The sequence below is a fragment of the Xyrauchen texanus genome, chromosome 1 (assembly GCF_025860055.1).
Source record: "Xyrauchen texanus isolate HMW12.3.18 chromosome 1, RBS_HiC_50CHRs, whole genome shotgun sequence".
NCBI lineage: Eukaryota > Metazoa > Chordata > Actinopteri > Cypriniformes > Catostomidae > Xyrauchen > Xyrauchen texanus.
The window spans coordinates 21,860,343-21,888,238 of record NC_068276.1 but is presented as its reverse complement, the minus strand read 5'-3'; the positions used below and the strand labels follow the sequence as shown (position 1 = coordinate 21,888,238).

General features: G+C 42.4%; 2 protein-coding genes and 1 pseudogene across 2 annotated transcripts; 1 reads left to right on the top strand and 2 right to left on the bottom strand.

Moving 5' to 3' along the window:
- Positions 1–379: 379 nt before the first annotated feature.
- LOC127645180 (non-lysosomal glucosylceramidase-like) lies at positions 380–14,702 on the bottom strand (annotated as a pseudogene).
- A 674-nt stretch (positions 14,703–15,376) lies between these two features.
- On the top strand, positions 15,377–21,050 carry LOC127647552 (RAB6A-GEF complex partner protein 2-like). Its single transcript, XM_052131855.1, has 9 exons — positions 15,377–15,721; positions 16,071–16,186; positions 16,320–16,453; positions 17,223–17,306; positions 17,716–17,865; positions 19,205–19,351; positions 19,522–19,649; positions 19,814–19,991; positions 20,479–21,050. The coding sequence occupies exons 2-9, from the start codon at positions 16,071–16,073 to the stop codon at positions 20,700–20,702; spliced, it is 1,161 nt and encodes a 386-aa protein (XP_051987815.1). The 5' UTR covers positions 15,377–15,721; the 3' UTR covers positions 20,703–21,050.
- Positions 21,051–21,188: 138 nt separating this feature from the next.
- On the bottom strand, positions 21,189–22,087 carry LOC127645297 (prostate-associated microseminoprotein-like). Its single transcript, XM_052128907.1, has 2 exons — positions 21,992–22,087; positions 21,189–21,832 (listed from the first exon to the last, which is right to left on the bottom strand). Exons 1-2 carry the CDS (start codon positions 22,066–22,068, stop codon positions 21,667–21,669), a joined length of 243 nt encoding a protein of 80 aa, XP_051984867.1. The 5' UTR covers positions 22,069–22,087; the 3' UTR covers positions 21,189–21,666.
- Between the last annotated feature and the right edge of the window lie 5,809 nt (positions 22,088–27,896).

The window sequence follows — 27,896 nt, the reverse complement described above, 5'->3', positions numbered from 1 at the left end:
GCTCTAACTATTGATTCCCAAAAATATAGAAATTGTCAATGACCTGGCACCTTAAATTATATTGAAAACAGCATGTCAGTGCACAGCGACTGAACCTGTAAAACCAAGTTTATACTTCCAGTTGTAAAACTATGATTACTTGTGCTACAAGAACTGTGGTAAAGCTTATGCACATTTTACAGTGGAAAAATGTCAGTTTATACAAAACATTTGAATATTAATTAGGGTACATTTCTGTCTGTAGCAACTGAACATGTGTGAACTAGACATTTAATCCATAAAGAAGTCCTTTTACAGTCTTTTAAAAGGATTAAGAGTGGTCACTTTATTATGGAGTTTCCACAAGCTTTAAACAGTGCAAGTTCCCCTCAGTAGATTTCTAAGACTCCAACTTAGTGGTTTTGGTGTGCTTTGGTCGATTGTTCAGTGCAAGCTGCATTGCCCAGATGCTCAGAGGCCTCATATAAGCTAAAGAGCGGTAGACGCCTTTCTCACAATATGCTGCAGGAGTCTGGAAGGCCATTCCCAAACGCTCCCAAACAGCGCGATAACAGCCTTCAGCAGTTCGAAGTCCCTCTTCCACCATGCCCTGCGGGAAAGACATGGACAGAGATGAATTAGGAAAGCTCAGAATTAAACAAATTATGACAATTGATGCTTGTAAAAAGAATTGATGAAATGTTTCTAGAATTCTCATTACATTAGTAACCTGTGGAATGCGTGAAAATATACAGTATGATTGTCTTACCTCATGTATCATTGTAGCTGCCAATCCGTACACCACGCCCACCCACACCTCATCTGATTGGACACTGGAACGATCAGGCACACCATCTGCCCACCTGCAAAGCTCATAACATTGAGGTCAAACACTGACTTCAATGGACTACGGATTTTCTCCTCGGGAAAGGCCTGCGCAGAGAAATATATTTTGAAAATAATTACAAAGTTAGTTAGTTTGATTTAACTCACCAGGAGCTCTTCCAGAACAGTGTCTACCTTCTGGAGTGCTACTAAAGAGGTTCTTGCGAGTTCTTGTGCTAAAAAAGCTAGACGCAGGTGTCTCGAGAAAAGTTGAAAATCTTTTTAACTTGACATGATGTCTAAAAAACATGTTCATTTCAGCACAAAAGGCTGAAAAAAATAAAATAAATGGTGAGACGTGATGTAATGGCCAAAGATGCCTGTTTAGGGCATGTATACGTGGGCAGATGGACACAATTACACATATGCATATGTAAAATAAAACTGAAAAAGTACATATAAGGCATGTCTGTGCAGAATTGAAATAAGATTGTAAAGCCTTACTGACCTGGAAATCATGATTCCCAAGCCCAGATGCTCTCAGGAACCACTGGCCCGCACACTGGTCAGACATTACACTGTTCGACAGGTTCCGTCCACTTCTGTCATAGTTGTAGTACTTACCAAATAGAGAAGGATAATGGCATTTTATTGTAATAAAAAAAGGACCACATTTGTCATATTCTTTTCTCTGATGAAACTTCAGTGTGGGAAAAGATCTAATGCAAGACTTGACCTTTCCACATCTCTGAAAAATGCTACAGATCAATTATTTGAGCATGTACATGTTTTTTAAAACAAAATGAGAAAAGTATGAATGATTAAAGTACCATATGAACACTCTGACCTACACTCACCATTCCACAGGAGTTTGTCAAAGGCTGCACTTCCTCTGTCCAAAATATCTCTGTAGTGTTGATAAACAGACTCAAAATTCAGCAAACTTGCCATTTTACACATCATGCACACTGACGCCAGCCACAGACCTCCACAGTATGCACTGCAACATGCACAGACACAAAGGTTACTTGTGTATGTTGTTGCCTAGAACACTAGACCTACATCATGTCTGTAACAATACAGGAATTGTCTGTAGTGTGTTTATGAATATGTATTTTGAGATCAAAGCATTATTGTATATTCAGCAAAAGGTTCTGACAAAAACATTTTCAAAATAGGCGAGCTATGAACATGTTCTCATTATTCCAAAATAATTTACTGTTCTTATATTTTTCATTTTTTGAGCACTGACCTGGGTCCTGTGACTGTCCAGCCATCATAAGTCTGGTCTGCGTAGCCAGAATTTTCAATCAGCCCATCTCCATCCTTATCATACTTCAACTCCGTTTCCATGACTATCTGAATAAACCACAAATGTGAGCGATCAGAACCAGTCCACAGTTTCACATTCAGAGGATATAATACTCTACACAACTTACCTGGCACACTGGCCACATGTCCTTCAAATACTGCTCATCCTGAGTCAGGTAATAGTCTCTGTACACTTGCAGCACAAACTTCAAGTTCAGATCCTTCCAGTCGGCTGTATCGTGGATCAAGTAAGCATTGACGAGAACCCATGGCTCATCATCTGTTTGAAATCAAAGATTAGGTTTTATTGAGATATATATATATATATATATATAGGACAAGTCAAAGTTGCCTCGGCTTCTGAGACAGTCAATCCGCGCATCTTATCACGTGGCTCGTTGTGCATGACACCGTGGAGACACAGCACAGCACATGGAGGCTCATGCTACTCTCTGAGATCCACGCACAACTTACCACGTTCCCCATTGATAATGAGAACCCCTAATCATGACCACGAGGAGGTTACCCCACGTGACTCTACTCTCCCTAGCAACCGAGTCAATTTGGTTGCTTAGGTGACCTGGATGGCGTCACTCAGCACACCCTGGATTCGAACTCGTGACTCCAGAGGTGATAATCAGCTTCAATTCTCGATGAGCTTCCCAGGCCCCCAGTTTTATTGAGATATTAACAAAATTAGGTGAACTGTTTGGAAGACATTTGTGTTTCAATATCAATTGTAGACCAGGCAAAGCAGCAGTTCAAAGTTTCATGTGCATAATAGTATTTATTGTGTCATAGAAGGCAAGCTCTATTCAAGCTCAAATACACAAAAAAAAGGATGTGGTTCATACAAATTTTAATTCTGTCATCATCAGCTTCTCTTTCCAAACGATGAAAGTAGAATGTGACAAGTAGCTGTCAGTCTCTCTCTCTTTCATAAGTACCATAAAGGACAATATATATATATATATATGAAAAGTATAATTGATGATGGACAGTTGAATTATTGAAAAACAATGCACACCCAAGTTGGTAATGCGGCCAACATGCGTAAAGCAGTGTGTAATATTTTTCAATAATTCAACAGGTCGGAGTCAATTATACTGCTTATACCACGGTCACCACATGACATCGTTCAGGGTTTTATCTCAATACATTTTCTGGTTTTCGTCCCTAAAACGCTTTTGTGATTGGAACTATTTCTTCTGCCTGGATTCAACTCTCTTCATGCCTCTGACGTCTCTGTGTGTGTGTGTGTGTTGGCCATGAGTGGGAATCTAACTCGCTAAGAGGTGCTAGCTAACAGCACTTGCCCCTACAGTCTGTTAAGGCTAAATGGGGGATCTTTGATCTTAGTGTGTGTGTGTGTGTGTGTGTGTGTGTGTGTGTGTGTGTGTGTGTGTGTGTGTCGGAAAGAGATGTACAACTAAACAAGAGGATAAGTACATCAGAGTCTCTTGATTGAGAAATAGACACCTCACATGTCCTCCGCTGACAGCTTCATTGAATTCTACCCGCTCAACACAAATTTCATGAATAACAGTAAAGAGAAGACTCAGGGGTGCAGGCCTTATGGGAAGAATTGTAAAGAAAAAGCCACTTTTGAAACAGAAAAACAATTGTAATATTACAAATTATGATATTAATAAAATTACTATTACATAATTCATATCCTGACTATAAATTGTGATCTTGTGATCAGTTGAACCACTTGGTGAATAAAGGTACCAATTTCTTTCCATAAGAGAAAAATCTGTACATTATTCCAAACATTTGGCCACCAGTGTGTGTGTGTATATATATATATATATATATATATATATATATATACACCGATCAGACACAAAATTAAAACCACCTGCCTAATATTGTGTAGGTCCCCCTCATGCTGCTAAAACAGCGCCAACCCGCATCTCAGAACAGCATTCTGAGACTATATTCTTCTCACCACAGTCTGGCCATTCTCTGTTGAAGTCTCTCATCATCAAGTGTTTCCGTCCACAGAACTGTTGCTATGGATGTTTTTTGTTTTTGGCACCATTCGGAGTAAATTCTAAAGACTTCTGTGCATGAAAATCACAGAAATACTCAAACCAGCACATCTGGCACCAACAATCATGACGCAGTCCAAATTGCTGAATCACATTTTATCCCCATTCTGATGGTTGATGTGAACATTAACCAGAGCTCTTGATTTTATGCACTGCACTACTGCCACACAAATGGCTGTTTAGATAGTTGCAAGGATGATTGTTGGTGCCAGACAGGACATAAATGCTTTGATGAGAGAGATCAACAGAGAATGGCCAGGCTGGTTCGAACTGACAGAAAGTCTACGTTAACTCAGATAACTGCTCTGTGCAATTGTGGTGAAAAGAATAGCAGGTGATTTTAATGTTGTGGCTGATTGGTGTATAAACTGTATGTATGTGTATATATATATATATATATATATATATAGATATATATATTTATGCAATATCAAACGAGCAAGAGTGTAATATGGCCTTACATCAGCACTGCTGTGATACGGACCATATAGCACGATTGCGAGTGTGATACTGCTTATATACAACAGTTCAATGAACAAGTACATTTTAAAAAATTTGGAAATCTGAGTACAGTCATAAAAAGAGCATTTGTGCATGGAACTACTTTCTTACGAGATGGATCAGAATCTGCTGTTGCTGATTCAAAACAAATGATGCGTCCAAGCCTTCATTAGTGATTTAAAAATGTCACTTTAGAAATAGTATCATGGATTGTTATGTTTCTACCAAGTTATTGGATAAACAAGGATGGATGTGAGTGAGTGTGTGTGTGTGTGTGTGTGTGTGTGTGTGAGAGAGAGAGAGAGAGAGAGAGAGCATGTGTGATCAGCTGTTGCCAAACCCAAGCAGAAATGCTGTCAGCTTTCTGGAGATCAGCATTCTCAGTGTAAAAATTGCCGTCCAAGTGGGTGCAATTCTCCCTATTTTGCGGTAGCCAGAGAAAGAATCTTTCACTATATAAACCGCAATGTCCTCTGCCATTTTGAACAGTACTTTTGTGAGTTACTCCAAAGTGAGTTGTTGAGTTCTGTAATTAATCTGTCGGATGTGTCTCTCAGCTGTGATGAGCCATAATGCTGAACTTGTTCGTTTAAAGCCGTTTAAAGCTTTTTTCTAGCTGTAGATGTGTAGTAGTAGTTATACGAGCGATCACGGAGCGCTATTGTATGTAAACAATGACTAACGGGTTCACTTCAAGTCACCAACTATATATATATATATATTTGGGTGAGCTATTTCTTTAACGGTCACTTACTGAAAAAAAAGTCTTTATGCAATCCTAATATACACAACATACCAGGGTCTCCAATGTCGTGAGGTACAATGGCTGGGGTTTTGACTGGTGAGTGTCTGCCATTCATTAGATTTAACCTCTCTGTAGGGTCATTCTGAACAACACTACCAGCTGAATAAAACAGAAAAAAAAGAGTAGACATGATATGTTGTGTTATAAAATTGATAAAACAAATCAGAGCAAGAGAGTACTGTGTTTAAATTCATTTAAAAACGAAAAGATTGCATCCCTCCATTTAAAGATAATTTGTAATGGTTATCTGCAAAATGGAAGTATAGCTTACCAATATCATACTGCAGACTCAGCCAACTTGGGCCAGAGCATGAGGAGAGCGAATGAAGCATAGAAGTGCACATCATATGTGTTGTACATCCTGTACTCCTGACCTGGGTTCAGACAGTGAGAGAGAGACACAGAAGAGATGTAGCACCAATACACCACATTAGTGAATAACACAATGGGTTGAGGGGCAAAGCATTGAGGTACTGGCTAAATAATTCCTACTGTACTAATAGAACTGGCATAAAGTTGAATGCAGTGTATTGTAATCCATACAATACACCCAAACTGCCTATAATAAACGAAAAGTACAACCCATTCTCATACCCTCCAGGTAAGCAAATCGTCCGTATTCCTTAACAACTTGGGGCTGAGCTGGAAGGCCCCCATCCTCAGGACGGAGTCCGCCGCTGATATCACTGTCCTCTGGAAGCTCCACCCACACAGTTCCACATCCACAACAAAGTAGAGCTCATTAAACAGAGCGGACTTATACCAACCCGGAAGAGAACTGGAAAAACAACAGGGTGTATAAGCCAATTTGTTAAAATATAAGTAATATTATCATCTAGTGACTGTACTCTTAAAGGGACAGATCACCCAAAAAAGGAAAGTTCTTTCATCATTTATTCACCTTCATGCCATCCTTGATGTGTATGACTTTCTTTCTTCTGCTTAACACAAATGAAGATTTTTAGAAGAATATCTCAACTCTGCAGGTCCTTACAATTCAAATGGTACCCAAAATTTTGAAGCTCCAAAAGCAAAAATTAGAAGCATAAATTAGGTCGTAAAAGTAATCCATAAAACTCCAGTGGTTTAATCCATGTCTTCTGAATCCTCAAGTGGTTTTGGGTGAGAACAGACCAAAATGTAACTCCTTTTCCCCTATAAATCTTGACATCAGCAGACTCTTTGGCGATCATGATTTCAATCTTGATTACACTTCCAAAAGTGCCATCTAGCGCTCGGTGCATGTGTCAAGCACTGGGAAGTGTAATCGAGCTTGAAATTGTGATCGTGCCAAGATGTACAATGAATAAGGAGTTACATTTTGGTCTGTTCTCACCCAAAACTGATTGAATCGCTTCAGAAGACATGGATTAAACCACTGGAGTCGGATAGGATAACTTTTATGCTGTCTTCAGGGGTGTAGATTTCAAAGGGGATAATCAAAATAAGCAAGTACAGCCCCCAATATTTATAGCATGATCAATGGAAACATGTTAATTCTTCACTCTGTAACCCCCAATGTTCAAACCAAATATACGCCCTTGGCTGTCTTTGTGCATTTTGGAGCTTACATTTTTGGCCACCATTCACTTGCATTGTATGGACCTACAGAGATAAAATATTCTTCTAAATATCTTTGTGTTCTGCTGAAGAAAGTAAGACATACTGTATACATCTGATTAATGACAAAATGGCAAATACGAGCTGGTCCACTGTGGTGATGTGGGCTTGGCCGAGTGATGGACTGGACTTCTCCCGGCCTCTCTCTCCACAGTGTAGCTCGGCCACGCCCACATCACCACATCCACATAAAATATAAATCTATGTCTCCTGTGTTTATGTTAATAAGTAATCAGTTTACAAGAAGAATAATTGTCAATAAGAGTTATGCAGCTCAGCCTCAGGCAACATTATTAAGTGAGACATGCATGACATTTTTTCATGTGGAAAAACATTTCTGTGTACCTGTCCTGTAGAACGGGCCTCTGCCACTCATCAATACTCTCTTCCCATTTACTGTAGTGTGTCAGTGCGTAGTGAGACAAACAGGGGCCGCATCTCCTTTGCTGCCATAGTAACGTGTGTATCTCCTGAAACAAACACCATATCCTACTATTATTTCATATAATAGTGACTAAGTGACTAAGATAAACATAAAGATGACTGATTCCCCAGCACAACACTTATCATAGCTATTTATATATGAAGCTGTAAAGAGTTACTATAAAAAACACAAAATGTGACCCTTTGCAATTTTCCTGATGTATGCTGAGAATGCTTTTGTAACGTGTGGAAGTAAGTCACGAGAGCTGGATCTAGGTGCACGAAACAGTCTTTAATAAAATAAACAAAGAACAGGATAACGGCGTAAACGCAGGAACAAAAGAATCATCCACGATGGGAAAAACAGGAACAGAGCAAACATCTACAAAGGGAATGGGTCAATAAACAGGAGGTCACAACACATAACAACTGACAAAGACTAAGCAAACAACAGGGCATTATATTCACAATGGTAATGAGTAAATGAAATACAGGTGAAAACTACTTTAAAAAGCAGCAGGTTTGTGTTGATTGTCTATACTTGTGTCGTGGTTACACATTCTTTCACTTAATAAAACCAGAATGCCAATGACACATAATTTATATATGCACAAAAAAGGCCTCACTGAGTCTGAAGATGAAATTTTTTTTTACCAAGACTAAAGAAATAAAGTACAAAATTTTGAGATTCTTTATCATACCTCTCCACATTTCAGAATAAAGTAATAAAATGTATGAAATAACGCAAACAGAAGTATGGAAATGATGTAGTGACCAAAAAAGTTAAACAAGTAAAAACGTCTAGGTTACGTATGTAACCTCCGTTCCCTGATGGAGGGAACGAGACGTTGTGTCAGAGAAGCGACACTAGGGGTCTCTCTTGAGCGCCGATATTCACCTCTGAACTATGAAAAAAGGCCAATGAGAGTTGGCAACCAGTATTTGCATGTCCCGCCCCCGGACATACGGGTATTTAAGCGGCGCAAATACGGGAGTTCATTCAGGATTTTTCTGAGGAGCCAGAAATGGTCCGGCCACAACAGTGGCTCGGCTCAGCGCTCGGCTTTGCTTAGAAAGCAAAGGTCTGTCCAGGGTTTGAAGGTCTGGCGGCAGGCAGAGGTAACTTTTACGTTGTGCGTGCCGTGGTGCCATGCTCGTCTCGGGACTCGAGTTCGGAGCCAGTGCTGAAGTGGTCTCATATGCATCAACCCCAGCGGCGCGGCCGCCGCGGAGGATGCCATATGCCCCAGGAGCTGTTGGAAACGTTTTAGCGGGACCACGGCGCCTGGCTTGAAGGAAGCGAGGCATTTCAGCACTGACTGAGCACGCTCGTTGGAGAGACGTGCTGTCATTGAGACTGAGTCTAACTCCAGACCGAGAAAAGAGATGCTCTGGACCGGGGAGAGCTTACTCTTTTCCCAGTTGACCTGAAACCCCAAACGGCTGAGGTGGCTGAGCACCTGGTCTCTGTGTGCGCATAGTAACTCTCGGGAGTGGGCCAGTATGAGCCAGTCGTCGAGGTAATTGAGTATGCGTATGCCGGCTTCTCGGAGCGGGGCAAGAGCTGCCTCTGCGACTTTCGTGAAGACGCGAGGGGACAGAGAAAGGCCAAAGGGGAGGACTATGTACTGTTATGCCTGGCCGTCGAACGCGAACCTTAGGAAGGGGCGGTGTCGAGGGCGAACTGAGACGTGGAAGTACGCGTCCTTCAGGTCTACCGCTGCGAACCAATCTAGATGCCGGACGCCAGATAGAATTTGTTTCTGGGTGAGCATTTTGAACGGGAGTTTGGACAAGGTCCGATTGAAAACTCGAAGGTCCAAGATCGGTCGTAAGCCGCCGCCTTTCTTGGGTACAGCAAAGTAAGGGCTGTAGAAACCCTTCTTCGTTTCGGTTGGAGGGACAGGCTCTATCGCGTCCTTTAATAGAAGGGAGGCGATTTCTTCGTGCAGGGAATGGGCATGTTGGCCGTGTACTGCGGAAAAATGTATGCCCACGAAGGGGGGCGGAGACCTGGCAAACTGAATTGCGTAACCGAGTCGAATGGTCCGGTGCAGCCAGCGTGACGGGTTGGGCAGTGAAAGCCACGCCTCTAAACTCCGTGCTAGGGGCACCAAGGGTACGGGTTTTTTGGACGTACCCGGCGGGGCTTCGCAGCGGTGCGGAACAGGTAACGTGGCGTCGGGAGGCAACGTGGCGTCCCGAGGCTCTGGTGCTGAGAATAAACTCAAAGCACTTACCTTGCTCCGCGCACCCGGCAGGGGGCGGGTTCGTGACTGAGGAGGAGGTCTGACGCTGGCGTCCTCTGGACTCGTCTGAACCGGCCGGCCGGGGAACAGTCGTGGGGCTGAAGGTGGGGAGACCGCGTCCATGGAGCCGGGACTGTTGAGGTCTGAAAGCAGAGTGCCGTGAGAACGGCATTTGCGGGCCATATGCCCCAGAGACAAAGGAAATAGCTCTTTTATTGAGAATTTGGGTACCGCAGCCCCCGTTAAGGGGTGCGGCAAATTAAAAAACACAGGATTCTCCTCCCGGCCCTCCACCGGGGGACGGAGCGGTCTTACCACCTCCGGAGCTAACTTCTTGGACTCTGGGTGCGTTGTCTCAGGAGCGACTGGGAGCCTTCCAGGTCCTCGAGGGGGTCCGTGAGACAGGGGGCGTGCGCTTCCCGCGGTTTGCTCGACGCTGGGGCTGAGAGCTGGGCCCGGGTTGAGGCGGAGCAGGAGCTTGTCTTCTGAACGCGGGAGGACGCCCTCGGCGAGCAGACGGGGCATGGGCCGTGGCGGCAGGCTTGTGGCGAGGCATGATGTGAGAGATGGCCTCCGTCTGCTTCTTTACCGTGGAGAACTGCTGGGCAAAGTCCTCGATGGTGTCGCCGAAGAGGCCGAACTGGGAGACAGGGGCGTTGAGGAAGCGAGTCTTGTCGGCTTCGCGCATCATGACCATGTTCAGCCACAGTTGACGTTCCTGGACCACTAGCGTGGCCATCGCCTGCCCGAGCGCTTGCGCTGTGACCTCCGTTGCTCTCAGGGCGAGGTCGGTTGCTGAGCGCAGTTCCTGCAGCGTGTCGGGATCAGGGCCACCCCCGTGCATGTTGCGATGTGCCTTGGCTTGGTGGACCTGCAGGAGAGCCATGGCATGCAGGGAGGAAGCGGCGCGGCCGGTGGCGCTGTAGGCCTTCGCTGTCAGGGAGGAGGTTGCTCTACAGGTCCGGGAAGGGAGTACGGGGCAACCTCGCCAGGTGGTAGGGGTACCGGGGCATAGATGGATCGCAACCGCCCTCTCCACCTGGGGAATCGCCAGCATGCCGTGGCGTGCTCCGCCGTCGAGGGTGGCGAGGGCGGACGAGCCTGTGGTGGTGTGACAAGTGGAGAGGGGTGCTCTCCACGAAGACGTCAGCTCGTCATGCACTTCCGGGAAAAAGGGAACCGGGGGGGGGGCGAGGCTGTGAGCGGCGCGCAGACCCCAGGAACCAGTCATCCAGCCGTGATGGCTGTGGGGAGGATGGAGGATTCCAATCCGAGGGGGCGTACCCGGAGGAGTTGCACCCGCTGCCATCCCCAAATCGCCTCCATCGCCAGCCGCATCGTCCTCAATCCCGTGGGAAGAAGGAGCAATACGGGGGGCGGCTGGAGTGGCTTGCTCACGGTTGTAAGCAAGCCGCGACCGCAACGTTGTCATGGTCATGTTCTCGCAGTGAGAACATGAACCATCCACAAACGCAGCCTCGGTGTGATCGCTACCCAGACACACGAGACAGCGCCTGTGGCCGTCGGAAGAGGAGAGCACTCTACCGCATCCAGAAACAACACAGGGGCGGAAGGGCATCTTTATAAAGACGCGTCCTTAAAAGGACGTTCAACGCCGCTGTGTTTTGCTCTTTTAGAGGAAATTACTCTTTTAAATAAAATCACTCTTTTAGGGAAAAAACTCGTGAGAGTTTTTAAATCTGCATTGTCGATGCGCCCAGGGGCAGGAATGCACAGCCGTGCAAACAGGAGAAAGCCGCTGTTGTGCACCGTGGAATCCAACAGTTATGCAGCAGAGGGAGGACAGGAACTCGGTGTGTGTAGTATGCAGCAGTTGCAGACACGACCATCGGCTCCGAAGAAATTTTCTGAATGAACTCCCGTATTTGCGCCGCTTAAATACCCGTATGTCCGGGGGCGGGACATGCAAATACTGGTTGCCAACTCTCATCTCTTTTTTCATAGTTCAGAGGTGAATATCGGCGCTCAAGAGAGACCCCTAGTGTCGCTTCTCTGACACAACGTGGAGAGAGCGACAGAAGGGGAACTCTTATTTATTTATTCATGAGTTAGGGGCCGTTCACACTGAACATGTTTTTAGGTCCGTCCACACTGTTTTTCAATTGTTTGCCTATGTACAGATGCTAGATGGATGGCGTTCTGTTCTATTCGTCGTAATGTATCTTACTAGATTTAGCACAAGAAAGCACTCTGAACAAACCCTTAGAAACCAACATTTTAAGCAGTATTGAAGGAGTTCCCATGTATCCTGGGGACAGTGGCATACCACGGATCTTGGGGGCCACACCAGACCCAGACAGGTGGAGATGTCATGCATGTGTGTTTGTATCAGCTTTGAAATAGAAGCACTAATAAAATCAGACAGTGATGTTTTTTAAAGCAATTTATCTTCATATTGCCTATTCTGTGCTAAAATACTGGGTTCATCTTTATGGATTTTTTGCCAATTAGAATGTCTACATCTGATGAACCACTGCTAGTCTACAATGTGTTTGCACCAGAGATACGTACCTGAAATGCACTTTCTCTCTCGTGCCAAAAGTTATTTTGGGCATATCCCAAGCCAAACTGAACTCCATACTGTTGAGTCCATTAGCAGTCACTGAGCAGCTCACAGCCAGGGCTGCTGCCACCTTCTCCCCTTTTTGCGTAGGTGGGCTGGAGCCCTCAGGTGAGTCGAGCCGCCCATCAGTCATGAGGTCACTCCACAAAGCACTATAGGTTCCCTTTGGGCTAAAGGCTGTCTGGTGACTGATCTCTCGGCCAGCCTACAAAATATCAAGGCAACTATAAACATAAATATGAAATAAAGATGAGAGACACAAAAGGTATGTTCAAAAAACTAGTGAACGAAGGCTGTTCCACATATTAGCCATCAAAATTATGCTGCCTTTCAAGATACCTCGTTTGGGCCAAATTCAAAGGGGCTGTTCAAACCGAATGTGTTATTGCACTAAAACAAACAAATAAAACAGTACGCAGGTGTCTCGAGACACTTTTTGAAACAGTTGACGTTCTCTTTATCCGGACATGGAATCAAAATAACGTGTCACTCCTGTGCAAGACTGAAATAAACAGTGATACACGGTACACTGGGCACTCTAGAAAAAATGTCAGTCAGGAGCATGTTTACATAGAATAACAATTAAAACAGCACATTCGTACTAGGGATGAACACGATTAATCAATGAATCGAGAGCTCATTCAGCTTTAAATACACTATTTGACTATTGCATTTAGATTTTCCTTTGAGCCTTTGCCGGCCACGGGCAACAATGAAACGGCTTCTCTCACCTAAATCTTGCAGTTAAATTTCAATGTTTTGGTTTGCACTGTGGATGCATAATGTTGTTATAGGAATAGTTCTGCCAAAAATATGCCATTGTGTCGCTTCAGAATTTTTATGTGTGAGTGCAAATATTTTCTTTATACTTTTTTAATATAGATGTTGTTATTTATGCATATTTCTCATTTTACATGTGTTAGCATACTACATTACAAGATTACTCAAAATGTCCATCACTAACACAGACACAAAAATGTGTCAAAAATGGCTAATAAGACAGCAGGTTGTGCATTAGCCCCAGACATATACAAGAGCTGTTGGCTCACAGGAACCCAGGTTTGAATCCGGCCTGCATCGTATCCCAATTCCCCTAGTCCATCTCTGTTATAATGGACATATAGAATACGTTTTCACTGTTATGCTGACAACAATCAGCTTTATATTTCCTCAAGACCTGATAAAATTTTGCAATTTTCCAAGTTAGCAGAGTGTATCAATAGCCAGGAGGTATAAAATGGTGTATAAAATCAAAGACTAGATAGCCAGGGGGCTTGGGTAGCTCAGCGAGTATTGACACTGACTACCACCCCTGGAGTTGCAGGTTTGAATCCAGGGTGTGCTGAGTGACTCAAACCAGGTCTACTAAGCAACCAAATTGGCCTGGTTGCTAGAGAGGGTAGAGTCACATGGGGTAACCTCATCATGGTCACTATAATGTGTGGTTCTTGCTCTCGGTGTGGCACGTGGTGAGTTGTGTGTGGATGCTGCGGAGTATAGCGTGGGCCTCCACACAACCTACGTCTCTGTGGTAAAGCACTCAACAATATGTGATAAGATGCATGGATTGACGGTCTCAGACGTGGAGGCAACTGAGATTTGTCCTTTGCCACCATGAGGACTTAGAGTGCATTGGGAATTGGGCATTCCAAATTGGGGAAAAAGGGGAGAACAAAAATAAACAAGACTAGATGGCCAGTAATTTCCTTCTGCTCAATTCTGACAAAACAGAGGTTCTAATTATTGGACCAAAAACCTCTAAACATATGATGCTAAAATATAAATTGACTTGCTATGGATGGCCTGTTATGTTGTCTTCTACAGTTAAAAACTTGGGGGTTATGTTTGATAGTATTTAGTACTTTGAAAATCACATTTCCAATGTTTGTAGAACAGCTTTTTCCACTTCAGAAATGTTGCTAAGTTACGACATTGGAACTGTTTCTAATGTTCCAATTGCAAAATTTCAGCCTTTTAATATTTCCTAGAATAACAAAATCCACAAATGGATGTAGATCCCTTTCCTATTTGGCTCCTAAACTATGGGCTAATCTTCCTAGCATTGTTTGGGACTCAGACACACTCTCTCAGTTTAAATCTAGACTAAAGACTCATATCTTCACCTGGCATACACCTAATCTATCCAATCCTACTTCAACAATCTGTTGCCAGAAGCAACCATCCTCTGGAGATGTTGGTTTTATTTTAACAGTCCCTTGCCCTTACTTTTATTGCACCCCTTCTCGAGATACATTATATTTCAGAATATGTTTCAGCAAGTGACATCCAATATATAACCTCACATTCAACCTGTCATATTTACGTATTTGCTTCTTAGATTTCTCATGCATTATTAACGTTCTTATAATTATCTAGTCAGCTCTGTCCTGAAAATTAGTGTAAATCTCTAATACCCACGCTGGGGGTTGTGTATCAGTCGTGGTCGCTTTGAGCTGCACTTGTTTTGATGATCAACAGCATAACTGTCATTAAAGCCATCCGGTATTCCTGTGGCTGCTGTTCCACCTTCTAACGGCTGGATCTTGGGAAAAGTGGTGTGAATATATAAACAGCAATTAAAAAATAAAAATAAAATAATTATTATAAGAGAACGTATTTGCGTAGCGTTTATGAAAAAAAAAAACCTTGAATACATAAAGAACACATTTCCTTATTGAGATTTGCACATCGGTATTGTCACTACAGTTGAACAGCAGTTGAACCCACTGAGCGAACGGTAAAGTAGGGCCATCAACTGGGTTAAACTAATGAACATACACTCGTAGGGGGGATCTTCGAAGAAGACCTTTAAATTTCGCAATTTGCATTGGCAACCTATAAGTAGTTAATGCTTTTAAATCTATTATAAATAATAAACAACAACGAGACTATTTAAAAAAATAGTTTTATTTAGACTGTCTATATCGGCTATGTCCACAATAAAAGGAAGGACCCTCTTTGTCAATTTGGATTGGGACTCTGACGTCAAATGTTACGATACAATTATGTCGATGGCTAGACAAAATGTTTAACGGAGTTCAGAAATTGGGGCGACATCTTTCGTTTCCCCGCGTCATGTTGTACCAGTTAATACAATATTATGCGTAAAACTTATATGTATCTATAATATATTTGAATAGTATGGTAGTGTTTATTTTTCATCCACGAATATTGCCGGACCAACGCTTGAGAAAACTCACTGAAAGCTCATAATGACCCTGTCAAAGAAATCAGCCTCCGATTGTTATGTTTTTGAGTTGTTGGAGCGTCGCCGGACATTCTGATGTCTTTTAACTTCTCTGTTCAGGGATAAGACGTGAAAAGTGTCGACTGTAGAAAATCGCTCTCCAACGTTTAGAACAACTTCAAGGTAGGTTTCAATTCCGAGGGGGTTAGATAAACGGGAGTTAACTATGCTGCGAACTTGCACGACGCCAGCACACATCTTTCAGATATCAGCTGTGCTGTAGCCACAGTGTAGTTTGAGATTCATTAACAGTGGTGTGTCACAATTAACTCAAATATGAATCCTGCAAGACTAAGCTATTCAGGACAATGTTTATCGGTTGCATAATTTACACTCCAAGTGATACGTGCAACCATGGATCTGCCATGGTTGCACGGATCACGTAGCTAAAGTGATGTATTTACGAAAATGACTATTTATTAAGTAATGTGTATGTAACCAATATTTATCTCTCTCTTTCTGTATTTCTCAGATGATTGAGGTCGTGGCCTCTATGGCACGAGGGCCTGTATTTTTGGCCGGGGAGGTTTTAGAGTGCCTCATCACGTTCACAAACCCCATGTCACATTTGTCTACATCAGCCAGCAGGTTAAGAGCATTGTCATCATCAGCATTAAGTTATTCATATGGTTGCTTTCGGTCTCTGCCTCAATTACACGACAGATGCAGCTGCTATGTGTTTCTTTATGCTGTATGTCCAAACGTTGTTCATCTTCCACAGTGAGATGCTGGCTTGGGCCAGTGCTCAGATCCATTGTCAGTTCCACGCCAGCGAGAGTCGTGTGGCTCTGCCCACTCAGGGCACCAAGCAGGACGTGCAAGCTGAGAGTGACACTGTGCTGATACCAAGCAGAGGTAAAACACATACAGCTGAGTATATTTTTTAGGCATCTCAATATCTAAAGCTTTGATGTTTACCAAAACTTTGAAATCTCTGCATGTTGTAATTAGACATCTGTTTGCATGACACATGTCACAATGGGATTTTTTAAAAGTAGATTAGAATAGTGAGATATGCAAATTTGGAACATGAGCTGGATCTGCTTTGTTTATATTAACTGTGGCAGTTTTGGAAAATAGGTGAAGCTGAACTTGCAGCATATTTCAGGTTATGTAAACTGCAAATTGTTTAATTGTTGTGGAAGCTGTGATTTCCTAATGCGGTGCCCTTGATAATTATCTACAATGGAACACCATTACCTTGTGATATTTTAACATTGATGTAACCCAACATGAATTATCTTGTAAGCCAAAAGGAGGTAAAAGCATGGTGGGGGAATATTTCACCCAACAATGAAAATTATCTCATCATTTACTCACCCTCATGCCATCCCAGCTGTGTATGACTGACTTTCTTCTGTAGAACACAAATTTAGTTTTTAAATAGTGACCAGAACTCTGAAGCTCCAAAAAGCACATAAAGGCAGCATAAAAGTAATCCATACAACTCCAGTGGTTTAATCCATGTCTTCAGAAATTATATATGATATATGTTTGGGTGAGAAGTCATATGCCTGATGCTTTTTCCTTAAGTGACTTGCCGTGCACTAATTGAAAGGACAATAAGCCTGTAGAAACCTTCTTAGTATGCATTTATTTAATGATTTCTCAATTGTTGATCCAGGTGAACGAGGGCAGTGTGTGCTGGACACTCCACCCAAGATCTTGTTCTGTGACCTCCGCTTGGACCCTGGAGAGAGCAAGACCTGTAAGAGACTGACTATAACCTCTCCAGACACAGATTCAATCAGTTCTGGTCAAGATGTCACATTCCAATTTGTGTTTCATACATTGAGAATGTTGTTTGTATTGTTTACATTATTTTTTTATGGATTTAAACCTCACAACATCATGAATAGGAAGTGAAGTGAGCCCATTAATCAGTTCCAATCCCACTTGACCCAGATAATGTTGATTCTCCACTGAAAAAGGGTTCATGGCAAAGAACCAGCAGTCAACTGGCCACAGTTCAGCTGTACAGTCATGCAATTGCACCTTAATCCTGGTTAATGTCATTCTGAACTACAGGTGACAGCCAGTTATGATGTGCCACACATGTACAGTACATGTTTTTTTCAGCCTAGATTACCACCAAACAATTATTTCCCTTCTTTCAGATTCCTATAGTGAGGTTGTTCCCACTGATGGTCCTCCAAGTTTTCGGGGTCAGGCAGTGAAATACGTGTACAAGCTCACAATTGGCTGCCAGCGAGTCAACTCGCCCATCAAGTTACTGCGTGTCCCTTTCAGGGTTCTAGTGCTCCATGGTAGGTTGCACACATGGTTTTCTTGCCCTGAAGTGTTTTATTGGGTTTCTCTCTCAGGTTTTCATGCACAACAGTTTGAGGTATAGGGATATTCCGGGTTCAATACAAGTTAAACTCAATCGACAGCATTTGTGGCATAATATTGATTACCACAAAAATTTATTTAGACTCGTCCCTCCTTTAAAAACAAAATCAAGGTTACAGTGAGGCACTTACAGTGGAAGTGAATGTGGGCCCATTTTTTTTTTTTACGTTAAAATAATCACTTTTTCAAAAGCCACAATACATAAACCATATGTGTGTTAACATGACTTATGTGTGATAAAATCACTTACTAACCTTTTTCTGTGTAAAGTTATTGCCAATTTTACAACAACTTTGCCATGATGATGTAATGTCAACAAACCACAAAATGACTATAGAAATGACGATTTAAACAACTTTATAGCTTAAATAATTCATGAGTTTTAACAGAAGATTTAAAGTAGGTACTTTTATAAGATTATAAGCGTCACATTTCTACCTTTTCAAGTTCTCCAAAAATCGGTTCCCATTCACTTCAATTTTTTCTTTTTTTAAAGAAAAGGAGGGACGAGTCGAAATAAATTTGTTGTAATCAATATTATGCTTCAAATGCTGTCGATTGATCTTAACTTGTATTGAACCCGGAATATTCCCTTAATTAAAAAGGCTTCAACGGGTGCACCAAGTAATTGTTTCCACTTAAAAATGTAGTAAACCTTAAGAAATTGTATTTTTGAAGTATAAATGATGTATACTCGCATGAACTGAGCACTGCAGTCCTATCAGTGGCCTGGACAAGGCTGTTTTATTTTACAAAAGAGTGCTTCATTCACTGTCAGCACCACCATGTTGAGATCACATGACTGCCAGATTACAATTCATGTTATCTTGGCAAATTTCCCAATTATAGGACATTGGTGGAATAAATGATCCTTGAGTGACAAATGCACAGATCAGCCACAACAGTCTGGCACCAACAATCATGCCACGGTCCATATCACTGAGATCAAAAGGTTTCCCCCATTCTGATGGTTGATGTGAACGTTAATTGAAGCTCCTGACCCGTATCTGCATGATTTTATGCACTGCAGTGTTTTAAATTAGTCACATAAAATTTAAAATATAATTTAGTGCACTTTTAAGCATGCTGTTTTTCTTTTGAATTGCATGCATCAGAAATCACAGTAATATTCTAATGTCCCAGATTTGTTCTGTACACCAGCACTTTTTTTTTTGAAAAGTGAGGCTCGCCGTGCCTTTTTGCTTGGTTCGATTTTGTACACAAAAGACCGTAAGAGAGGCTTATCTCTTCTAGGCATGCCAGAGCCCCCATTCCCCCAGGATGAGGAGGTGGCTCCCTCAAACCCCTTCCTGGAGGAGGAAGAAGGCAGCAGGAGAGACACTAGACCATTAGAAAGAGCTCTGGACATGCTAATGATCACCACGTCACGCCGATGCCCATGTAAGTGTGTGTGTGTGTGTGTGTGTGTGTGTGTGAGTGTGTGAAAGTAATATACAGGTTCGATTAAAAAAAAAAAAGTTAATTCTTTGACCTTATCTGTAGTCCTCTGCTTTGGATTCTGGGTCCGCTGTGAATGTGGTAATGAGCAGATATCTGGGTTTTCTTCACAGATATGTTCAACATCACAAATATGCGGGGAAAGGTGGCTAAATTCTGCATCTTTAAAACCGTCTACAGGCTTGGAGAAGATGTTATCGGCAGCTTCACCTTCTCAGAGGGGAATATTCCATGTTTACAGGTGTAGTATATGTGTGGGCATAAGCATCAGGTTTTATAGGACTTAAAACTGGTTAAACTGAGCTAGAATCCAATCTTGAACTTGTTTGATCACTTGTATTTGTTACATGAAGTCTTTCTTAGAATGGTGCTCCTTGAAAACTCATATGTTTAATGTTGGCTCAGTATTCAGTAAGTCTGCAGAGTGAAGAGGAGGTGCAGGAACCGTACCAGAGACGACCCGGTCAGGCTGTCAGTGTTACTGGTCATGGCCGGCACCTCGAATCCTGCTTGCACACAGCCTCCAGCCATTTCTCTCTCCCTGTACCCCTCAACGTCACGCCAGGTTTCACCACAGATATAGGTCAGAAAACCCTCACTCTTGAAAATGTGCTAGTTATAAGTATAGTAATAAAATTGGGAAGCTCTTTGATTGAATTGGATGTTGATTTCCTTAGTGTTTGCTAATGTGGTTTATATGCATTTGTGCAACATTTCAGTGGATAACATCTATTTATAGTTGATTTACTTGCTGTCTAGAAGATGTATTTATTCAAAGTACAATGTGACACTGCATAAAATCTGGAGTTTTAAATGGTGATGTTGTGACCACTATATATTGTAACCATTTCCGTTATCGATCAATATTCTTCATGGCATAGCAATTCGATAGCATTCGTCAATAATCTCGCCATTTATCGATCTTGGTTGGTATTGGATGAGTCTCTAATCAGTCACATGCAGTCTAACCAGCATCCTAGATTTCACGCCTCTATTATAATGAGTCCACCGAAAACATTGACAAGGAAACATTCTTATTCTGTACTAAGTGTTTAATTTCCCTTCCACAGTGACGTTAAGATGGCGTCTTCATTTTGAGTTTGTCACGGCAAGGGAGCCCGTGGAGGCACCAGTGGTTCTGCAAAATCAGTCAGAGGTCACCATCTGGACAGGGGCGGAGCATGTGGATGTCGACACCTTTAGTTGGGACCTGCCAATCAAAGTGCTTCCCACCAATCCCACGCTCGCTTCGTATGTTTCCCAGTTCACAGGGACAAACAGCATAAACATTTGAGATGTGCGTTTATCATAAAACTAAAGCATTTGTTTTGTGTGTGAAATGAGTGTTGCTAGTGATTTGTTCCAAATTAAAAGATTGCTTATAATTGGAGATTATTCTTGATTATTTTGTAGGGTGATGAGATCATAATTCTTTATTTAGGCTACTTTTTAACATTTCAACTGACTAAGAGGCTGCATTACCTCATATAATGTAAACATTTCTATATATATGTATATTTCAGGCTTGTGCTCCAAACCATAATTCTAAATGTTTTCTATTTAATATGAATTCCTCTTTAACAGTCTATTTTGTATGTAAAAATCTCTCATGTACAAACCTGTGACTGAATAAAGACTTGTATTAAGAGATATTACCCCCTGGTGAATCATTTAAAACATTTGCACTAATAATTTCATTGATAAATGAAAAGGGAATAAGATTATTTTCTATACATCTTTTTTTTGAGGAAACATTTTATTATAAGGAACAAATTAGATGAACGGTTACATATATTACTATGCTTTTTTTCAGCTGGTTATTTACAATAGTGCATACATGATGGAAATGTTTTGACAATGCTGCTTAAAATAACCAATTTCAGCAACATAAGCAATTTTTCTACTCAAATTATTTTAGGTTGCAGAGAAGCATATGTCTCCCGACGAGTTTGTTTTCAGAGACATCTAGACTATTTAGGCATCATGGTATAAAATGCACACATACATACACAACCATCAATAAAAAGAACTTCTGATTTGTCATTCACTTCAATACATTATTCAAATACAGGTCTCAAGAGTACCTTCCTTCATACATGCTGTACCTGCCAGACCACTTCCTTGCTTTAAGTGCAGCTTAAATGGTAATGGTTATGTTTTGTGAATACAGTTGCTATAAGGTGTAATATCCCAACTCACACATAATAGCGAGAAAGGTGTATGTTAGCCATATGATTTGTGTTTGGTCTCCCTCCACGCTAACCTGCCAGCCTGTTCATTGCTCCATGTATTGGGTCAATGTTGTTCTCTTCTCCAGGAATGCAGGGCAGACGAGGATCAGACGTCATCACCAGTGTGAGCTGACAGGTCAGAGATTCAACTCGAACTTCACACCAGGGAGGGAAGTCAACAGGCCGATGGACACTGTAATAAAGCGATTTATGTTGAATACATTTTGAGAAACAAATTAACTTCCACTCTCAATATACCAAAATCGTCATCCTTTAGGTTCTCAATTTTAAGGTTGTTTTTTTACTTGTTATCCAAGTAAAAAGTGGGAGCAAGATATGATATAGTTCTTACGTCTCACAGCATCCCACTCCCATGGGGTGCAGGCAGGTGCACTGCACACAGCCCTGCTCCATCCAGCTCTCTCCCATAGTGTACTGCTTCCCTTCATATTCAGCACAGAGCTGTAAAGAGTGAAATTCAGAGTCTATTTAATGCAGATCACTACATTTAACTTCATATCCTTCTATGATTAAAAACTTATGGAAGCCTAGAGTGTGATTGGTTCACAAGCGCACAGGTATGACTAAAGCAATGAACAGTGTGAGAACATCTTGTCTCACCTTGAGAGTTGAAGTGACATTGCATTGGTGCTGCCGAACATGTCGTCCACACCAGAAAGCCCATGTAGATCATCATTGCACCGCGTCTCATCGTGGCATCCATGTCTCTTGTTCATTCGCCCTCTGAATCCCTCTCTTCGCACCTCCATTTATTCACATCGTGCGCTGATGAGGACATGAAAGGGGGAGTGGTTTACCCCCTACCTAAGGTGTGTCTTTGGGTGGGGGCAGGTTAGTTGAAGGGGGGTTGTAAAGGGAAAAAGCTGTGGCTTGGCACCACTTGTTCTTTCTCTCCAGTGATTGCCATTCTTCGCTCCACTGGGCATGACCCTGAAAAACTATAGAAATTCTGACACATCCTGGGATGACTAAGAGAGGTGGGGAAGAGTATGAGCGGGGGAGAAAGAAAGCGAGAGAGAGAGAGAGAGAGAGAGAAGAGCAAAGAGGTGAAGACAGGGCAGACCAGATCTGTATAACTTGGATGGCCAAGTAAAGATGATCAGGCTTTTATCTGGTTTCCATTGTGTCAATCCAACTGAGGATGGTCAACAGGTTGTCATTGAAACATTAGTGGAAACTGCTACTGTTCTCATCATCACCGAGGGTTTACTAGGTGATCTTTAAACACACAAACACAAGCATGCACCTGGACTGTGGTCCTCAGGTTGTGGCAACCCTTGTCTGCATCTTTGGACTGAGCTCATTCTGATGATGTCATGGCCGTGTCTCCTGTTAATGACCTCACGTGGGCCTGGTCCAGATGAGGATGTTCATGAGGAGGTGGAAGCTCATAAAAACAGGACTGGACTTTTATTGCACAACTGCTGCAGGTGTGTCTGTGTTTATTACCAGAGGAGATGAAGATTTAATATTCTTGAACTGCTCTTTTGTTTTTCAGGAAGGATCCTAGTTAGGTGTTGAGCATGAGGGATCTGGGTTTGAGAGGATGCCGGCAAGGTAACGCTCTCTGAGCCAGAACCAAACATTACATACTCATTGGCACATTAGCTCATCTCTCGTCATCTTTGCTGTCAATATGGAAAATTGTGCGATAGAAGAAACAGGCATTTTCCAAGGAGGCCTTAGAGTACTACAAAGTACTGTGTCACCCCACAGTAGTCTGAAAGGTGTTGAAAGCTCCTCCCTGTGTACTGCATGTGGTACTACTGCTGTATGCCTCTTAGTAGTGCCATAGTTTGGACAAAGTGACTCACTCACTGCTTCGGCAGTACACCTCATGTTCCCCTCTGCTTAAACGATAGAACTAATGTCACTTTTAACCATTCCACATTTCTGCCTTATAGGGCATGATTTGTGTACAAGAAGAGCTGTAAATTTGCCAAAAAGCAATTGGTTAACGGTTCTTGTATTTTTGGTTGTCAATGTTTCTTTGGTTATTTTTGTTAAATTGAGTTGGTAACTGAAAGTGCTATTAAGAAAATGTCTGTACATTTGGTTTTTGACTGCATTATATATCCTAAATGGTTAGTAAACCTTTATGTAAATTACATATACAATTGTTTTTCTTTTCGGTTGAAATACCCCCACAGCCTCATCAGCAAGATTCAAGTATCCATTTCAAATCAATCAAATCACTTTATTGTCACACTACCATGTACACAAGTGCAACAGTAGGTGAAATTCTTGTGTGCAGGTCCGAGCAACATAGCAGTCATGACAGTGACGAGACATATACCAATTACAATATATATTTATATTTATAGTTATATTTATGCATTTGGCGGACGCTTTTATCCAAAGCGACTTACAGAGCCCTTATTACAGGGACAATCCCCCTGGAGCAACCTGGAGTTAAGTGCCTTGCTCAAGGACACAATGGTGGTGGCTGTGGGGCTTGAACCAGCATCCTTCTGATTACCAGATTACCAGTTATGTGCTTAGACCACAATGTACAGTAAACAATACACACAATATACAATAAGTAAGAGTATATGAAATATATATAAGTAGTTGTATTGAGGAGAAAAATGTTGATAGTCCAGTGTGAGATTATAGATGAATAAAGTGCAGTGCTAATTATTGATCCTGATAGATCAAGTGTTCCACAGTCTGATTGCTTGGGGGAAGAAGCTGTCATGTAGTCGGCTGGTGCGGGTCCTGATGCTGCGATAACGCCTGCCTGATGGTAGCAGTGAGAACAGACCATGACTCGGGTGGCTGGAGTCTCTGATGATCCTCCGAGCTTTTTTCACACACCGCCTAGTGTATATGTCCTGGAGGGAGGGAAGCTCACCTCCGATGATGTTTCTGGCAGTTCGCACCACCCTTTGCAGGGCTTTGCAGTTGTGGGCGGTGCTATTGCCGTACCAGGTGGTGATGCAGCCAGTCAGGATGCTCTCTACAGTGCTGGTGTAGAACCATGTGAGGATGTGGTGGTTCATTCCAAACTTCCTCAGCCATCTTAGAAAGAAGAGGCACTGGTGAGCCTTCTTCACAACGGCCTCAGTGTGGAAGAACCATGTGAGTTCCTCTGTGATGTGGACACCGAGAAACTTGAAACTGCTGACTCTCTCTACCGGTGCTGCATTAATGGTGATGAGGCTGTGTTCTCCGTCTTTCTTCCTGAAGTCCACTACAAGCTCCTTGGTTTTACTGACGTTGAGGGAGAGGTTGTGCTCCTGACACCAGTGTGTCAGAGTGTGCACCTCCTCTCTGTAGGCTGTTTCATCATTGTCAGTGATCAGACCTACCACCGTCGTATCGTCAGCAAACTTAATGATGGTATTGGAGCTATGTGTTGCCACACAGTCATGTGTGTATAGTGAATACAGGAGTGGGCTGAGAACACAGCACTGCGGGGCTCCAGTGTTGAGGGTCAGTGATGAGGAAGTGTTGCTGCCCATTCTAACCACCTGACGTCTGCCTGACAGGAAATCCAGGATCCAGCTGCACAGCGAGCCCGGAGTTTCTCATCAAGCTTGGAGGGCACTATGGAGTTGAATGCTGAGCTGTAGTCTACAAACAGCATTCTCACATATGTGTTCCTTTTTTCCAGATGGGAGAGAGCAGTGTGTATTGTAGATGCAATGGCATCATCAGTGGAGCGGTTGTTACGGTAGGCAAACTGCAATGGGTCCAAAGAGGTGGGCAGAACAGAGCAGATGTAATCTCTGATTAACCTCTCGAAGCATTTGCTGATGATGGGGGTCAGAGCAACAGGACGCCAGTCATTTAAGCAAGTGATTATAGCTTGCTTCGGTACAGGCACAATGGTTGATGTTTTGAAGCATGTGGGGACTACAGACAGGGAGAGGGACAGATTGAAAATGTCCGTAAAAACACCAGCCAGTTGATTCGCGCACGCTCTGATGACGCGACCCGGAATGCCGTCTGGACCCGCAGCTTTACGGATGTTCACCCGTCGGAAGGATCGGGTTACATCCACAACAGAGACGGAGAGTGAACCAACCTCTGTAGCGTCAGCCGCGAATGCTCTCTCCGCAAGGGCGGTGTTACTCTCCTCGAAACGAGCATTTATCAACGAGCATTTATCAACAATGGCGTGGTGGTGGTGGCGTAGTGGGCTAAAGCACATAATCTGGTAATCAGAAGGTCGTTGGTTCGATCCCCACAGCCACCACTATTGTGTCCTTGAGCAAGGCACTTAACTCCAGGTTGCTCCGGGGGGATTGTCCTTGTAATAAGTGCACTGTAAGTCGCTTTGGATAAAAGCGTCTGCCAAATGCATAAATGTAAATGTGTTCTTTTTGTATTATACTGCACTTTAAAAATGTAAGGCACCATTTTTGGTTCCTCAGCTGCCTCACCAGAGGAACCTTCTGAAGATCCTCCCTTTAAAGGAGCCTCAAATTCTGTATCTATTCATGTACACAATATAGTGCCTCTAAGCTTTCGCTCATGATGAGATTTCCAAGGAACCCTTGACAGTCATTAGAGTTCTTAAGAGTTCTTGCAGGAACTAAGTTTGAAAACAGTCCATGGAGGATCATCAGATGGTACTGCTGGTGAGGCAGCTGAGGAACCCCAGATGGTGCCTTTTTGCAGTTAGAATATTATTTGGTATTTTCATAGACATTTTTGAAGTGGCCTTTATTACAATGATTCACTTCAAGATCAAAAACAATACTGTATGTAATTTTGGTGGAAAACTGACCCACCTCTTCTTCCTTTAAAGAGACACCTGAGCCTGTTTGTCTTTTGCACGTTTTAGTATATTTAGTTCTGGAGTGAATCATAGAGAAAGACCTAGTCTTCTCTTTCACAGAAAAACTTAATGCATATGAATAAAACCAGGACCTCACTCACATAAGATGAAGTCTCTTGTCATATCAGTAAGCTTACAAAAGCTATTTTATTCTAAATGAAGAGGGTCTCCTCACAGAGGCTGCCATGTTAGAATCACATGACCAGCCAAATACTTTTAGCTGAAGCTCAGTTCTTGGACACTTTCACTCAGGGATAAAATTAATCCTGGCTGACTGGGAATAGTAAATTTCTACAAAGGTATTTGTAACTGACAACTATTGTGTTTGAATGATGCAGGTAAAAGAGCCTATCACTGATTAGATACAGACATTGCCTGGTAATCAACTCGAGAATGTGCATGCGCATTAGCTATACTAGCCGGGAAAACTGCATGTTTTAGCGTAAAATCCAAATCCATTCAAGTAGATAGGAGCTGCACTGGCATGACAGAAAAATAGACTCCCAGGAGCATTTCAAAGATGGCCGACAGTGGACTGACTTTCTAGAAAGACTTGCATCATTCAAGCCCCTAGGTGACTATCTAATTCCAAGAAAACATAAATAACAAGTTACTGAGCGCACCTTTAATAAAACTGCAGCTTGGTCTTGTGTTGATTTCTGTTGGAACAATTTTTATTGGTGCAGCAAAAATAAACAAAACAGCTGGGAATATTGTGTCTGAAATTTCAGTTAATCAAAATTAAAAAATTTAATATACATAAGCAAAGTCATTTGCAGCCTTTGCATGGAGGAATAAACAAGATCAACAAGTATTATATAAGCATGATTTTAGTATCACAAGGTTTGCTTGAGACCTCACATATACAGTATGTGACTATTTTGTACAAACCGATCTGCCGAAGCATCTACAATGACCTTTTTGTTTTTATGGCAGTTGATTGATTCTGCTCTACCCACTTTTAAAGGATTATATAAATGCTAAGAAGATCCATTGCAAAGAATAATGACTGTTTATACCTGCAAATATCGTGGTTATCTATCGGTCACATGCAGCCCCTGAATCTTAGCTTATCCAGTGGAAACCTTCATCATTCTGAAAGTGCAGCTGCCCTTTGGATTCAACTCAAAGGAATGTGGCTGTAAGCTTGGGAGCGTGGAAGCGGAGCCCCCTCTGTGAGTGTTCGGAACACATGAGGGGTGGCAATGAGCCTTGTCCTCTTTAACAGCTCTTTAATCCCAGGTGGAGCATATAATGGACTGCGGTCCTGTTCTGTTATGGAGTCTGACTCATCACCATCATTTATATAACCACACACTAATGTGCAGTGGGGACCCAAGTTTGTACTAAGGTTAAGAAGCAAGTTATCAGATGCCAAGCTGCCAGTGGATGTAAATTCAGTACAAGAAGAGTTTGTTTTGTCACACACTTCATGTAAAGAGAATGAGGT

Coding starts and splice junctions, on each gene's coding strand:
- LOC127645297 (XM_052128907.1), bottom strand. CDS start 22,068: ATGGGAGAGAGCTGGATGGAGCAGGGCTGTGTGCAGTGCACCTGCCTG. Junction 21,833..21,991: donor GGAGTGGGATGCTGTGAGAC/GTAAGAACTATA, acceptor GCTTTATTACAG/TGTCCATCGGCCTGTTGACT.
- LOC127647552 (XM_052131855.1), top strand. CDS start 16,071: ATGATTGAGGTCGTGGCCTCTATGGCACGAGGGCCTGTATTTTTGGCC. Junction 16,454..17,222: donor TGTGCTGATACCAAGCAGAG/GTAAAACACATA, acceptor TTGTTGATCCAG/GTGAACGAGGGCAGTGTGTG. Junction 17,866..19,204: donor CAGGGTTCTAGTGCTCCATG/GTAGGTTGCACA, acceptor TATCTCTTCTAG/GCATGCCAGAGCCCCCATTC.